Source organism: Microplitis demolitor, chromosome 9 (genome assembly GCF_026212275.2).
Source record: "Microplitis demolitor isolate Queensland-Clemson2020A chromosome 9, iyMicDemo2.1a, whole genome shotgun sequence".
In the NCBI taxonomy this organism is placed as follows: domain Eukaryota; kingdom Metazoa; phylum Arthropoda; class Insecta; order Hymenoptera; family Braconidae; genus Microplitis; species Microplitis demolitor.
This window is the reverse complement of record NC_068553.1, coordinates 10,426,245-10,440,588: the sequence shown is the minus strand read 5'-3', so window position 1 is coordinate 10,440,588 and position 14,344 is coordinate 10,426,245. Positions and strand designations below refer to the sequence as shown.

Sequence of the window (14,344 nt, the reverse complement as noted above, 5' to 3'; positions counted from 1 at the left end):
ACCTCCTTCGTTATAAGGTGCATACGGCTGAGAAAAGATTGACCAAGTCACTTGAATAATGCAAGTAGTATCGAAATTTAAAAAAATAAAATATATGATTATCTATTTAATTTAGATACCTGGTCTAGTTACGTTTTCGTTTATTTAAATCTGATTAAATTAGTTGAATCTGATCGAATTTTTAATTTAATCATATCCATTTTGTACTTAAATGCAGTTATCGTTCATACTAACAATAAATTGTTTAAGATCTTTTGGACACAGTTATGCTTTTGTGAAACTTAATATAATTACTTTGCATTTATAACTCTTATTTAGTGGTTTTAAAATTTACCATTCGGTTAATTGGCTTCGGAATAAATAAGAATCTAATTTAATTCTAGTGTTATGTCCGCCACTGAAATTTAAATTAATTATCCGGGATTTTCTCCCTTTGGTAGCGATAGAAAAATTTAGACGAGAGATTTGGAGGATGCAGGCGACAATAAAGATTACGAGTATGAAATTCTCTTCCAATAGTTTATTATTCAATGTGGATCTTTTCGAAAATTAAGAACCCAAACGTCTTCGATGAGACTGGTGCTCTTGGAATAGACAAGTATTTTATGAAATAATTGAAATGTAAATCTTTCACCTACCTTTGGATGAATCTTTCTTTGAGCACGGCAGTCTATACCCCTGCAGAACGTTGCAGCTCACTCAGCCTCATCCAGAAGAATTTGGTTGGATGTGCGCGGCTGGGGGATGTAGGATGTAAACTTACATGCTACTCTCGAATGAAACTCGCAAGGTTGAAATAATGATCATTTTTTTTTTTTTATTTGATGTTTCTATTACAATATTTATGGTCAAATTTCACTTATACACTAAACTTTCCCACAATATCTATGGAATTGGTTTTTACTATAATATTAATTAGTTTTAAATATTTGTAATCTTTGCGTCCTTATTACACCTGCCGGGTTTGATGCGCAAAAAGCTGGATCCAAGATGGATCACAAAATGACGTAATCCGTGTTACTTTTCAATCGAACCAGGTGGATCTAAGAGATCTTTATACTGTTTGTAATCAATTTAAAGTACTGATAGACGATAGTGAACTATCAGCCTAGAATCTAAGTTATTTGACAGTATTTGATCTTAAGTTCTCCGAACTGCAGTTAACAAATAATACCAATACACGATAATTAAATCAGCTTAGTATCTTTATCAATTACGATTACTTATTGTTACGGAGACAGGTTTGTGCAAAAAGATTACGGGCTGTTGACGCCGTAAGTGAGAGGGGTAGTCACGACCGTACTTACAATACATTACAATAATTACACATGATTATATTCCCACTACAGTTGACACGTAGATTTCTAAAACTTCGACGCACAAAGGATTGATATTTCTCGATAACCTCATGTTGCAAAACTTTTACGTTAATCTTCCAATTAGTTTTAATATATTCTACCATGATTGGTATCGATTGACGAAAGCGATTCTATTAGAATCTTTAAGAGTTAAAGCATGTGTGAATACAATCACAGAATAGATCACAATGCGTTTTTATTGCAGATTAACGGCTAGCATTGTCAGAAAAGCAGGTTTATTACACTGTTTTTATACTCAATATTGGTGAATGTCAAAAATTCATTAATGAGTTGAATTTATCACTTTTTTGTTATAATATGACGCTGCTAGTAGTTAGTGGAAAAAAAAGAAAATAATTACATCACCAATAACATCAATAAAAACAATGGCAGCTAAAGTTTTTGTGAATGACAAGTTTTTAAGTGCAACTTAATTACAATTCAATCCAAAAGAGTTAGATAGTGATTAACAAGAGCGTTTCTGTAGTTACCAAACTAATGCTAATAAAAAATGAATATTAAGTTCCGTCAGCCGTTTCATTCGGGAGATGACGTGATTGCAAAATTAATTGACATCAGGGCTTGCCTCAACTAAATTATTTATTTAAATAATAATATATTGAGCAATAAACTTAATATTGTATAATAAGTATTTATTAATAAATTCGTTGCATGATATAAGTTTTATCCTATATTAATATATTTAAAAAAGTGTACACGTGAATAAAAGTGAGTGAGGTACCCGAAAAAAATTCAGCAACAATAGAGCATCATCAGCACTTTCGCGTTTGAGATGTGCAATAAGCGAAATTACAAATTCGATATTCCCATCATAAAGTTTAATAAGTTTAATCACTTAAGCAATCTTATTTATGTCTGGTTGCATTGAACTAAAATCCAAATTCACAATTGTCATGATCTAAAATCGTAGGCATCACGTTTCGAAATATTTCTAGTTGCGATTTATATTACAGAGAATGTTCGATAAAGTTACCTAAGTAAAAGAACAGCCTACTTTTTTTTTCGATTGATTTCAATCACTCTTAGTTAGTTCTCTATAACTGTCAAGAAGTTAAATAACGCATAATACTAACCATGAATACACTCATGCTATAAATTAAAGAAACAGAAAAATTTTAGAAATTTTTTAGTGGTTTTTGCAAGACTGTAATTTCGTAAAAAATAATCATATCAGGATTTAAGAAAAAGCGTTTTATAGCTTGAAATCTCTTTCTTTTCATTGAGAGAGTCCTCGGTCTGCGGAGAACCTTATTCATCTAAGCGAATGCATAGGTCGTTCAGCAAATTTTTTCAGCTTTAATTTGGCTTTTTTAACCCAGTGTGACGAATTGTCGCAAAGATATCAGCCTTCAAACACAATATGATTTTTTTCGCTTTGGTCATCGATATTTCGGGTATCAATGATCGCACACTACATTAAAGGGCAGCGTTAAAAACTTGGATGAATACACTACAAGAATCTCTCATCATTTTTGAAAAAAAAAAAAAAAAAAAATTTATTTTTAACATCCATTAGGAGCTATTATAAAAAAATGACTTTTTTTGGTTTCTTAGTTAATCAACCACTACTCTGTAAATATCGATAAAAATACTAATGTTTCCAGGTACTTTTTTAGCTTAGTGTACCCCCAATAACCCTGTAGATTTTTAAATTGATCTATCAAACCGTTTTTTGGGGGTGATCGATCAAAGGTTCGCTAAACAATTAAAGGAACAAGTTTTGTTCCTTAAATTGTGCAGTGATCACCATAGTGGAAAAATTGTTGTTTTTTTTTACTTTTCTTTCATTTTTGCGTTGGTTACTCGGTAAATGTGAGGGAAAGATAAAAAAAAACAAAAAATTTTCAAAAAATTTTTTCGCAGCCCGTGGACTCTCTCAAAGAAAAGAAAAAATTTAGAAAATTTTTGTCTCACGGTATTTTTTATGTTTGTGCCGGAGCTGATGCTCTAAAGAAATTTCGATGAGAATATGCCGAAACTAGAGATTTCAAGCTATAAAACGCTTTTTTTAAAATCCCGATACGATTATTTTTTACGAAGTTAGTCTTGCAAAAATCACTAAAAAATTTACAATCTTTTTCTTTTCCTTTAATTTATGGCATGAGTGTAGATAATTTCAAAAATCAGTTTTGTATAGAACTGACATTTCAAATTTCTAAGCTCATTGAAATCTTTCTGTTAATCAGTGGTAAAATAACAATTTAATATTTATATCTCAGAATTAATAATTTATTGTAGAGTTTATGACTCAGTAAAAAATAAGATATTCACTTTTTTATGATTTCTTATGCTATAGTGATTTTTAAAATCGATTCTCAAATGTTTGAAAAATGCATAAATTATAAACGGATTGGCAACGAATATCGTGAAAGTATTGGAATTAGCGCAATTCAAATTTTAGCTGAAACAAAAAACATAAGTTTTATAAGTATTATTTACTGAAACAGGATTATAGCTTTTATGATGGTAACTATAAAAATTGCTTTAGCATTAATATTTCATTCTGTTCTGAAATCATTGAGATTGTTATATAAATCAACCTGTTATAGCGAATGATAATCAGAACTTATTTGTGTCTTATTCGATAATTTTCAACGCATGCTCCAATTCAAAAAGGTCTGCATTTGATGTTAAATATTGATTATGAATATCTAATTTCAATGGCAAGCCCCAGTTATTGATTGATAAATCTCGATCACTGAATAATTGAGAGTTTTCATGCGGTGTTTCATGGATAAATGTATTTTGTGATTCGTAGCAGCTTTGGTCTACTTGTAAATCGTAAGATATATTTTGATCATTTTTTGTAGAGCAATTTTTTTTCGATTTTCCACTGTTTTTTAAGATTTCATGAAGTTCACCACGTTCTAAAGCTTCTTGAAGTATTCTTTCGTGCACTCTATATATGTGGTTAGCAATTGAACCGGGTCTCTTGAAAAACTTATTACAACGACAAATGGAACAATTCATTGGTCCATCTTTTGAATGAGATTCATTCCATTTAAATATAGTATCAATTGTAAATAAACCATTTTTGAATTTTCGTATTATACTTCGACATTTTTTGTTCAAGTCAACCAACGCCTTATGTTTTTTCTCAGCATCGTGATTCTTCTGTCGTAGGTTGGCCAACGGCCTTGATTTTTTAGCCAATAACTTATTGCACGATCTGTAGTATTCTAAACTATAAATTTCACCGCTTAGCTTATTGACTTCATCATGATTTATTAGTGACATTAACTTTTTGTGAAAATTTTCGTCTTTTTTTATTACGTGATCTTTTTGACTGTTTACTGATCCAATTATTGAAAAATTTCTGTAAATGATACCTCTTTTTTCATCGAGCTCATAATGTTGACGTTCATTATTCTTTGGACTTAGTTGAGCAAGAATAGTCGTTTGTTCATTGAGTAGAGAATCACTATATTTCATGGTTATAGCGGCTTCTTCTTCATTGAAATTTGAATGTTTGTTCAATATTTGCGTTTCTAGCTTCTTATTTGCAACAGTTTTTTCTTCAGACTGATTTAGAATAAAAACACATTGATGTTCATTCCTTACATTCATAACTTGTGGATTATCACTAAATTTGCATTGTGCTGTATAATTATGGTTTCTACTTTCCGTATTGCTCATATTACTGATAGAGAAGAATAATGGCGTAAGATTTTCATTACAGTACAGATTGATAAAGTCAAGAAGATTGTCGTTCGTGTATTTTGGACCATTATCTATATCATTATAACAAACCTCCTGTAAAAGATAAACCTTTTTTAATTTTACGTAGCCTTAGGAAAAGCGTTGGATAAAAACAAATTAAAGATTTCTCAACATCATATACTATTCGCACCAGTAAAATCGTAATAAAGTATAAAGCACTTTACGCCGAATGAAAGCAAAAAATGACTGGGTTCTTCAATAGATGCAATCAGCCGACACACAATTATAAAATATGGAAAATTTGAACTTTGCAAGGATTTATTTTATTTCTCATTTATCGAATTGATGAATTATAATCAATCGCATACTTCGAGCACGAAGGCAATAAAGAAGATTCACGAACACTGTACTTCTCTCAACTACTCGATTCCCTCGAATTTATATCTGCAATTTTTTCAGCAATTTAAAATGGGTCAAATTGTGTATCAACATACTAAAAATATAAAAAGGCTATTTGTTATCTCAAATAGAAGTAGATTTTATTTTTGAAGTTCGAAGAAATACAATAAAATTAGAAATGAACTTTTTTGAGCCTTTTAATGAATTTGGAGATCAAAAAACAGCCAAAGTTTGATTAATGAATTTTTAATCATAACACAGAAACTAACCATGTAACTTTGAACCTTTATTCAAAGTCAAAAAATTATCCTAAAACAGAAACTAGAAAGAGGAAAATATAGCTTATGTATGAAAAATGTAAACAATCGCTCCAAATCATTCGATTAAAATTCGAATAAACACTGTCACGCTGTTCATGATTTGAATTCACATAATCCTAACAATCAAAATAATTATCCGTCTCGGAGTTCAAATTCCTATCAAAAATTCAATAAAAAGTCTAACAAAAACAAGTGTGAGATACCATGGTACACTAAATTTCAAAATCGAATCAATTTAAAAAAATTCTGTAATTTTTGGGAAAGAAAAAATCACAATATTACTATTACACACTGCAGCTGTTATAATATGAACGTTCACTCAGCGAATAATTGCAGTAGAAAATTTTGGAACGAAGGAATCTGTAATTGATTAAATTTGAAACTGAGTACAATTATAGAAAACGATGAATCGTTTCCTCTAGATCTAATATAAAATATCAATGTTACAACATATTTATAAAGCAAATTTAGACTGTAAGTTTACATTACATTGCATTGACTCACTGATACTATCAAAATCTCAAGTTATTACAGTGCTTCAACTAAGGTTCATTGTTCTCTAAGTGATGTTATAACAGACGCTGAGGCATTGGTCGGTGAGGGCTGATGAAATCCGAATAAATCTAAGGCTCTTTCCCTGCTATTGACCAAGTAATTACATACCAGAGTTAACCTGTTTAGAGGAGTAGAGTGGTCCAGTCTTGTGCATACAGCAGGTGTATAAAAACTTTGGTGTGTCTTAGACTTTCTGGGAGGTACATAGATTTGTAAGAATCTAAAATATCTAGGACAATCAATGGAGCATTTCAGGAGATTATTAACAAATGAAAGGGCTGCACATGTTCTTTCTTCTTAGGCGGCTGAGGCAGCCGTTCAGCACGCGCGTGGCTCGGGCGATCACCGAAGTTAAGTAGCATCGAGCATGATCACTACTTGGCTTGGTGACTGTTTCGCCACACGCCGGGCTCGAACGAAGGTGTCTGATCGCTAGGCGCGGGATGAAGATCCAGTGTTCAGTATAATGAGAATTTTATCGATAACTGGAGCATCACCTAAACCAACACTGTGCTGGCTAGGTTTTTTTGCGGTTTTCCTAGCCACTGCACCTCCATTGCACAAGGGAGGTAGTAGGGTATCACCGTAATGATGCAGTTCAGTATAAGTACAAGTCGGGCCACGGCCGCATAATGGAAAGCAGAAGAAGAAGTAAAGTAGTTTGCGATATAAAGGCAAAAAGTGTAAAAGGCCGTGATTACGGCTATACATTAGAAAACAATTAGAAAAAAAATGCTCTTTTTTCTTTTCTAGTCAACATACCAGCATCTCTACACAGCTCGTAGTAATTAGTACTAAGCATAGGGTATTTGCCTTTTTTATATGATAAAAATTGTTGATGTTTTCAATGGACCTTCTCAATCTCGAGAATACGATTTTTACAGACTGGTGACCAAATAATCGAAGCTTATCCTAATTTGCGACGCGCTACCGATACATATAAGATTTTAATCGCATTTACCTTAGTAAAATTTTTCGTTATTCTAATGATGCAACCAAGTGTTCTGAGGACAGTGTTTATGATACTCCGATAATGTTCTGTGAAAGTAATATGAGAGTCAAAAATCACCTCAAGGTCTCTACACACAGTGACTCACTTGAGAATAACACCGTTTTTGTTATAACCATGTGTGATAGCTGAGCGTGTTTTGCAAAATGTCAATGTTTCACATTTTGGTTCATTTAATAGAAGTTTGTTATCATTACACCAAATAGCCGACGCATCAAAAATCCTCTGCAGAGAGTTAAAGCCCTCAATAGATTTGATTTCTAGCTAAAATTTTCCGTCCTCAGCAAATTGTTTACAGAAACAGGATATAAAATCAGTCATTGGATAAAAGAATGTAATGAATAACAGTAGACCCAGATTAGATCTTTTAGGAATTCTCGATATAGAAGTATAATCTGTTGAGTGGTAGCCATTGAAAACTACAATATTCCTTGGATCAATAAGGTAAGAGGTCAACAGCTTTTTTTGGCGGCTTTAACTTACGGTGGAAACAGGGTAGGATCTCGGTGAATTCACGGTAGTTTCACGGTACCTTTCTGCCATTTTACTACTGTGCATATACGGTGAACCTACATGGTCGAAGCAAATACAGTAGAAGCTAATGAAATTAAATCTTTATTAGCCTTTATACCCTGTTAATAATTTTTGAATAATTACTTCATACTCTACATTTCATAAAAAAAATTATTATTATATTATGAAATCATAAATCATAAAAAATATTTCAAGAAAGACAATTATTTCCTGCCGGAGAAATAATTTTCATTTCCCGTCCGTAGATTTCATACACACCAGCAAGTTTGGATATCGAACCTAAGTCATCAATTGAATTTTCTATGTCGATTATTTAAATTTTATAATATTTCTATTAATTGGTTATTCTCAAAAATATTGGAATTATTTGGTGTGTTGATGTGCAATGGATCGATCAATAGAGTTGTGTACCATTTGCGAAGAAGCTCTGCGCAGTAATAGTGATGTTATTACTACGGTCCGAGAAGAAGGATTGCTCACTTTAATTACGAAAAGTAAAGAAAGAGATGACACTAAATGAACACATGGACTGGTTAAGTTAATGGACACTAGTCGACTAAGTGTCCATGATAAATGTAGAAAAAAATACATCAAGGTGAAATCTATAATATCTAAAGAAATATTGGTACAACCTTCAATATCAACTTTAGCAGATTTATCAGTATCACCTACTGATCTTACTGATCAACAAACAAGTTCTCGACTTAATGACTTATTTCATAATGGTTGTGAGTATATTAAAAATAGCTACAGATATCAGTTTCGATTAAATAAAATATAATCAGCAATGAGTACAGATTGTCTGTAAAATGAAATTTTGTACTAAAAACTGAAAGAAAAATATGGGAATCGAATATACATATCTCGATACCGAGGTAAAGAAAAAACAATTGTTTTCTACAAAGCGTACGACGTTTCAAAAATTTGTAGCGATTGGTTTTGTGATGCAGACTGTTTAGATGAGACAGAAAAAAAAATAATTGTTGACGTGGCTGCAGACATTTTACGAAAAGAGGGAGACCAAATTTGTAAAGGGAAAAAAAATGAAAGTACCTTGCATTTACCAGCTGCGAAATTTCAGGTGTTACGTTCTGGCTTTTATTATATTTGAATACAAATTTTAAAATAGTTGATATTTGTAAAATCAAGACCACGCTGAAAATTCAAGCCTAAAATTTAAATATTTAAACCTCGCTTGAGAATTTTGAATATATCCGAGTCCTGTCGTGACTAGAAGTCTCGACTCCTTAGCAGGACCTCATCAGGATATCTTTATTAAAAAAAAAAATTATTCGCCATCGGGTACTTAGGATTGGAATTAAGAGCTAAAACTTGGCAGGATTTTTTGTTTAAGCATAAAAAACAATATTTTGCTTGATGAGCAACAAAAAAAATACTTACGCTAGAAACCAAGCACCCCAATATATATATATATATATATATATATATATATATATATATATATATATATATATAAATATATATATATATATATATATATATATATTTATATATATATACATATATATATATATATATATATATATGTATATATATATATATATATATATATATATATATATATATATGTAGCGTTGCTACAATAATTACGATCCATCAATTTCGGCAATTTACGCCGAACATTGATTTTGACATATTCCGTCTCTACTTCATTCGTAGAGACATTACAATAACAAGATACACCGCTGATCTGCGTACACGCATTCAAGCAATATTCATTTTGTATACCTTCTCTTACTGTGTTAATTACGTTGGTTAAATAAAACATTCATTTAATGTTATTAGTTGGTTTAAATAATTTATTCAATATAGTTAAATTTTACCCTTAACCGCTAAATTGGTGACCCCGACGGGAACTCTTTTTAAGGGAAGCGTCGAACACGTGCGTTACACAGTTTATAAAATTTCGCGAGTTCTCGTGTCGTTTTACCGCGAATATTTTGTCGCGTTGCCGATTAACCGGCGAGACCGTAATTTTTATTCGCAGTTATATTTCTGTGAATTCATTTGTGATTTGATTCGTGCAGTGAATTTTTTTATCATTGTGCAGTTTTTTTATCTTTTATCACCTCTGGTGCATTGCTAGGCATCTTATGGACGTTATGCCGCATCAGTGTTGATTCGAGGGACCTTTAGTGCGAATCAAATTGTGATAAAAGTTTTCACGAGATGTAATATAAAATTGCAATTAACTTTTCGTGCAGTGTCGCGTATAATTTTCTTTCCGTCACCGGAAATACCATCGAGGATTAAGCCGATTTCAAAATGTACGCATCTGCCGGAGAGGAAATCGCTGCTTTGCGTAAGCAACGCACTGTTGGCTGCGGAGTATAGCGAAATGCTTGACTTAAAACGTAAATGCTTTCGTGATGGCATCACTGGTTTACTGACACCCGAAAATTCTCACACAACATCGGCAGAAATAAACATAAACGCAATCGATGGTAATTCTGCGTATATGGAATTATTGCGAGAATTTACCGATATTACATGACTTGGCGCTACTCAGCGTCAAGCTTAAAAACATTCAACAGTGCATCATATTCGAACGTCACCTGGACCGCCAGTTTCATGCAATGCAAGACGCCTGGCTCCAGACAAGCTTAAAGTCGCACAAGCAGAATTCCGTAAGATGATCATAGAAGATATTTGCAGACCTGCCAACAGTGCCTGGGCTTTACCACTACATTTGGCACAGAAGAAGTCCGGAGAATGGAGGCCGTGCGGTAATTACCGACCACTCAGCAAGCGAACCTTAATCGATAAATACTCGCTGCGTTATCTTGACGACTTAGCCGCGATTTTACGGGATACAAATATATTTTCAATCGTCGATTCAGCAAAGGCCTTTTTGCAAATACCTGTCGCACCAGAAGACCTGCCGAAAACGGTGATCATCACACCGTTCGGACTGTTCGAGTTCGGATTTATGACTTTTAGGCTCAAAAACGCGGCTCGAACATTTCAACGATTCATCGACGAGGTCACTCGTGACCTGAACTTCGTCTTTCCATAAGTTGATGATATTTTAATCGCATCTAACGACGAGAAGCAACACATAGAGCATCTGAAAATTTTATCCAAGCGTCTCCGTGAATACAAATTGGTAATTAACGTACTGAAATGCCAATTTGGTTTACCGGAAGTAAAATTTCTCGGCCATGTCATCACCAAAGATGGAATAAAGTCGTTACCTGAAATAGTCGAGGCTATTGTCGATTTCGAGCCTCCTACGACCGTAAAAGCTCTTCGTCGATTCCTCGGCATAGTGAATTTCTACAGAAAATTCATCAGGAATGCTGCAGAAATTCTAGCACCGTTAAACAAAATCCAGGAAGGACCCAAAGTCAAAGGCTCTCATCCCGTCAACTGGACATCTGAACTACACGAGTATTTTAAGTCAGCTAAACAAGCTCTCGCGAATGTTACATTGTTGGTTCACCCTAAAATCGATGCTGACTGGGCAATATTTACCGACGCATCCGAAATAGGAATTTGAGCTGTTTTACAACAAAAAGTGGATAACAACTGGCAACCACTGGCATTTTTCAGTCGAAAGTCACGCGTCGAAGCAGTATCTACTGCTATAACGTCGCAAGAACTTGCCGACGCTCAACAAACCGATGACGAGCTTCAGCAGTTGTTAAGTCAAACAGCTGCTTTGAATTTAAAAACGATTCAACTCGATAATGGACCTGCACTGTATTGTGGCACTGCGTCCGATACAGTGCGTCCATATGTTCCAGGACTGCTGAGGAGAAAAGTGCTTGACTAGCTACACACGTTCGCTCACCTTGGAATCAAAAGATCGCTAAAAATCGTCTCCAAACGATACGTCTCGTCGTCGATTAATGAAGATTGCCGTGAATGGGCGAAATCTTGAATTGATTGCCAGAAGAATAAAATCCAGAGACACGTGCCATCGCCAATCGCCAGTTTTCAACCTCCAACTGAGCGATTTGAACACATAGACATCGATTTGGTGTCTCTAAAATCGTCAAGAGGCTTTAACCAGTGTTTAACGTTTATCGACCGATTCACGAGGTTTTCTGAGGCTGTCCGGCTATCCAATGGAACTGCAGAGATGGTAGCACATGCATTATCACTGCACAGGAATTCTCGCCACGAAGTACCAAGACGTTTAACTTCGGACCAAGGTCCCTAATTCGAATCGTCGTTATTCCAATCGCTGTTAAAAATGTATGTAATAAAATACCTACATACTCTACCGAATTATCCGCAAGCCAACGGTCTCGTCAAACGTTTACATCGTCAGCTAAAGGCAGGACTTTTGTGTCATAAAGAGTCATGGTATGACGCATTACCAGCCGTTTTGCTCGGCTTACGCGCTGCCCGGAAAGACGACATACAGACGACACCGGCTGAATTAGTGTACGTTGAGCCAATTCGTTTGCCTGGTGAGTTACTCCTAGTAACAATACTACGCCTTATAACATTGTCAATACTCTAAAACGTTATTTTAATTCATTGGCACTGGCCAAAAAATTAGAATCAAAAATATGGAAGTTGAATATGGAATATGGTTTGAGATTAAAGTTCGGGATAATCATAAAGTTTAAGTTTTGGATTTACAGTTTGGGTATTTTGAGTATGTGGAGAAATCAGTGTTACCGTGGAGCGGGACTCGAATGAGTCACCCGGTAGCATCTGATGATAGATCTTAGTTCTATTCCTATGAGACTTCTTGGTAAATTGCAGAGGTCTAGCTAAAATGCTAGCACTCCAGTATATAAGGAATTTGATGGATGTAGAATGGGATCAGTTTTGAGTTTTGGTTTAGCAGGCCTCAACAGTAATTATGTGACCGTTGATATTTTGAAAGCCGTTTGGTCATTTTTAATTGATTTAGTCTGACAGGCCTCAGAGGACAAGCTATTACTACTTGTACAGCTGAGGAAGTCATAGGTCCCTTAGTTTTAAGTTTTACGATCCCAGCTGAAGTCTGTTCCAGGAGCGCAATTACCAAGGATATTGTGACGAGGTGATATCGGAGCCTCGGTCTTTTGGTAATTCCGGTAACGAAAGTCATTAACGAAACGACGTCGTGACAACCAAGAGACATTAACGTACGTACGACTTCTAGTCGTACGAGCTCTCTGCGCAGTTCCCCATCATCAGGTGGTGGGTAAAATCTGCTGTAATTCCCTGGAGGCGCAATGCTCCACCTCAGAACATCCTAATTTTATAATTAATTGAGCTGAGCCTGAGTCTTGAGTTATTATGCTACTGTTTTAATTAAAGAAAAGATGTAAGATTTAGGAGAATTATGAGAATATTGTTACAGTTTAAAGTCATGTTCACGATTTGTTGTTAACATTATTCTATATAATAATTATAAGAAATATGTTTCATTATTAAATCAAAAAATTGATTTGATAGTATTTTTGTTATTGATAAATAGAGATTTTGAGATTATTTGTTGTTTAATAAAAATTGGAAATTCACTAATAATCTACATGAATTTAGAATGGTGTAACCCGGACCACTCCCTCTTTCCATAAACCTACACACTGAGCAACACCATGGCATACCGTAACTCTGTTTTTAGTTTTTCAGTCTCTATTTTTGTTTTTGCTTATAAGTTCTGAGCATTTTAGTTTTAGTTTTGCGTGGTTTTGTTGATAATTCCACAGATAAAAAATTATCCATTTTTTATTAATGCGTGGTTTTGAGATAGTTCCACGGAATAAAAATCTTCTAATTTTCATGATTTACTGGTGTGGTGATTCCAGTGATTAAAATTACCTGGCGCCTTATTCGTATTGAGACTGGAGGCTAAAGGCAGAGAACGAAGTTGTAGCGCAGAAATTAGCATAATAATTTTTGTCGTTATAATATATATTTATATATATATATATATATATATATATATATATATATATATATATATATATATATATATATATACGATATAACGCGCTGTTCTTAAACGATAGCGTCTACAATTCTACACCAATCTTAATGAAACTTAATAAATTTATTCTATGGACGATTACATTGGATGAGTTCGGAGATGAGCCAAATCAGCCAATAAGTTTAGTACGTATGGTTAATTGAAATTTTGTAAAATTTTCAAAAAAAAATTGTTTACCGATTCAACTGGATGTAACTTTTGAACGGAAAGAGATAGCTTATTTTTGTTTCTTCTATCTGAAAACTCCCTTGATTGCCTTTAATTTTCACTATGCAGCTCATTGATTTGACTCCTTTTTCTAATAGAAAAATGGTTTCAAAAATTTACAAAATATTATAAAAACTAATTTTATGAAGGTTGTCACTCTGATTATTATTACAGTTTTAAACCGATCATATTGAAACTTGGTATACGTATTCTGTGGGTGACTACCTTGGTCAAGTTGAAAAATGAGCTGAATCGGTCGATTAGTTTACAAGTTATAGCATTCCAAAATTTTCAGAATGTCAGAAATTCATATTTTTAGTTTTTC

At 33.7% G+C, this 14,344-nt stretch overlaps 1 protein-coding gene across 14 annotated transcripts in view; it reads right to left on the bottom strand.

The window, feature by feature from the left end:
- Positions 1–834: 834 nt before the first annotated feature.
- The window catches only part of LOC103572023 (uncharacterized), a 370,788-nt gene continuing 357,278 nt past the window's right edge, over positions 835–14,344 (bottom strand). For all 14 annotated transcript variants that reach the window (XM_053742101.1, XM_053742091.1, XM_053742093.1 and 11 more), the window contains one exon: positions 835–5,132. In XM_053742101.1, coding sequence (XP_053598076.1) covers positions 3,957–5,015 — 1,059 coding nt within the window. In that variant the 5' untranslated portion in view covers positions 5,016–5,132 and the 3' untranslated portion in view covers positions 835–3,956. The remainder of the gene's footprint in view (positions 5,133–14,344) is intronic.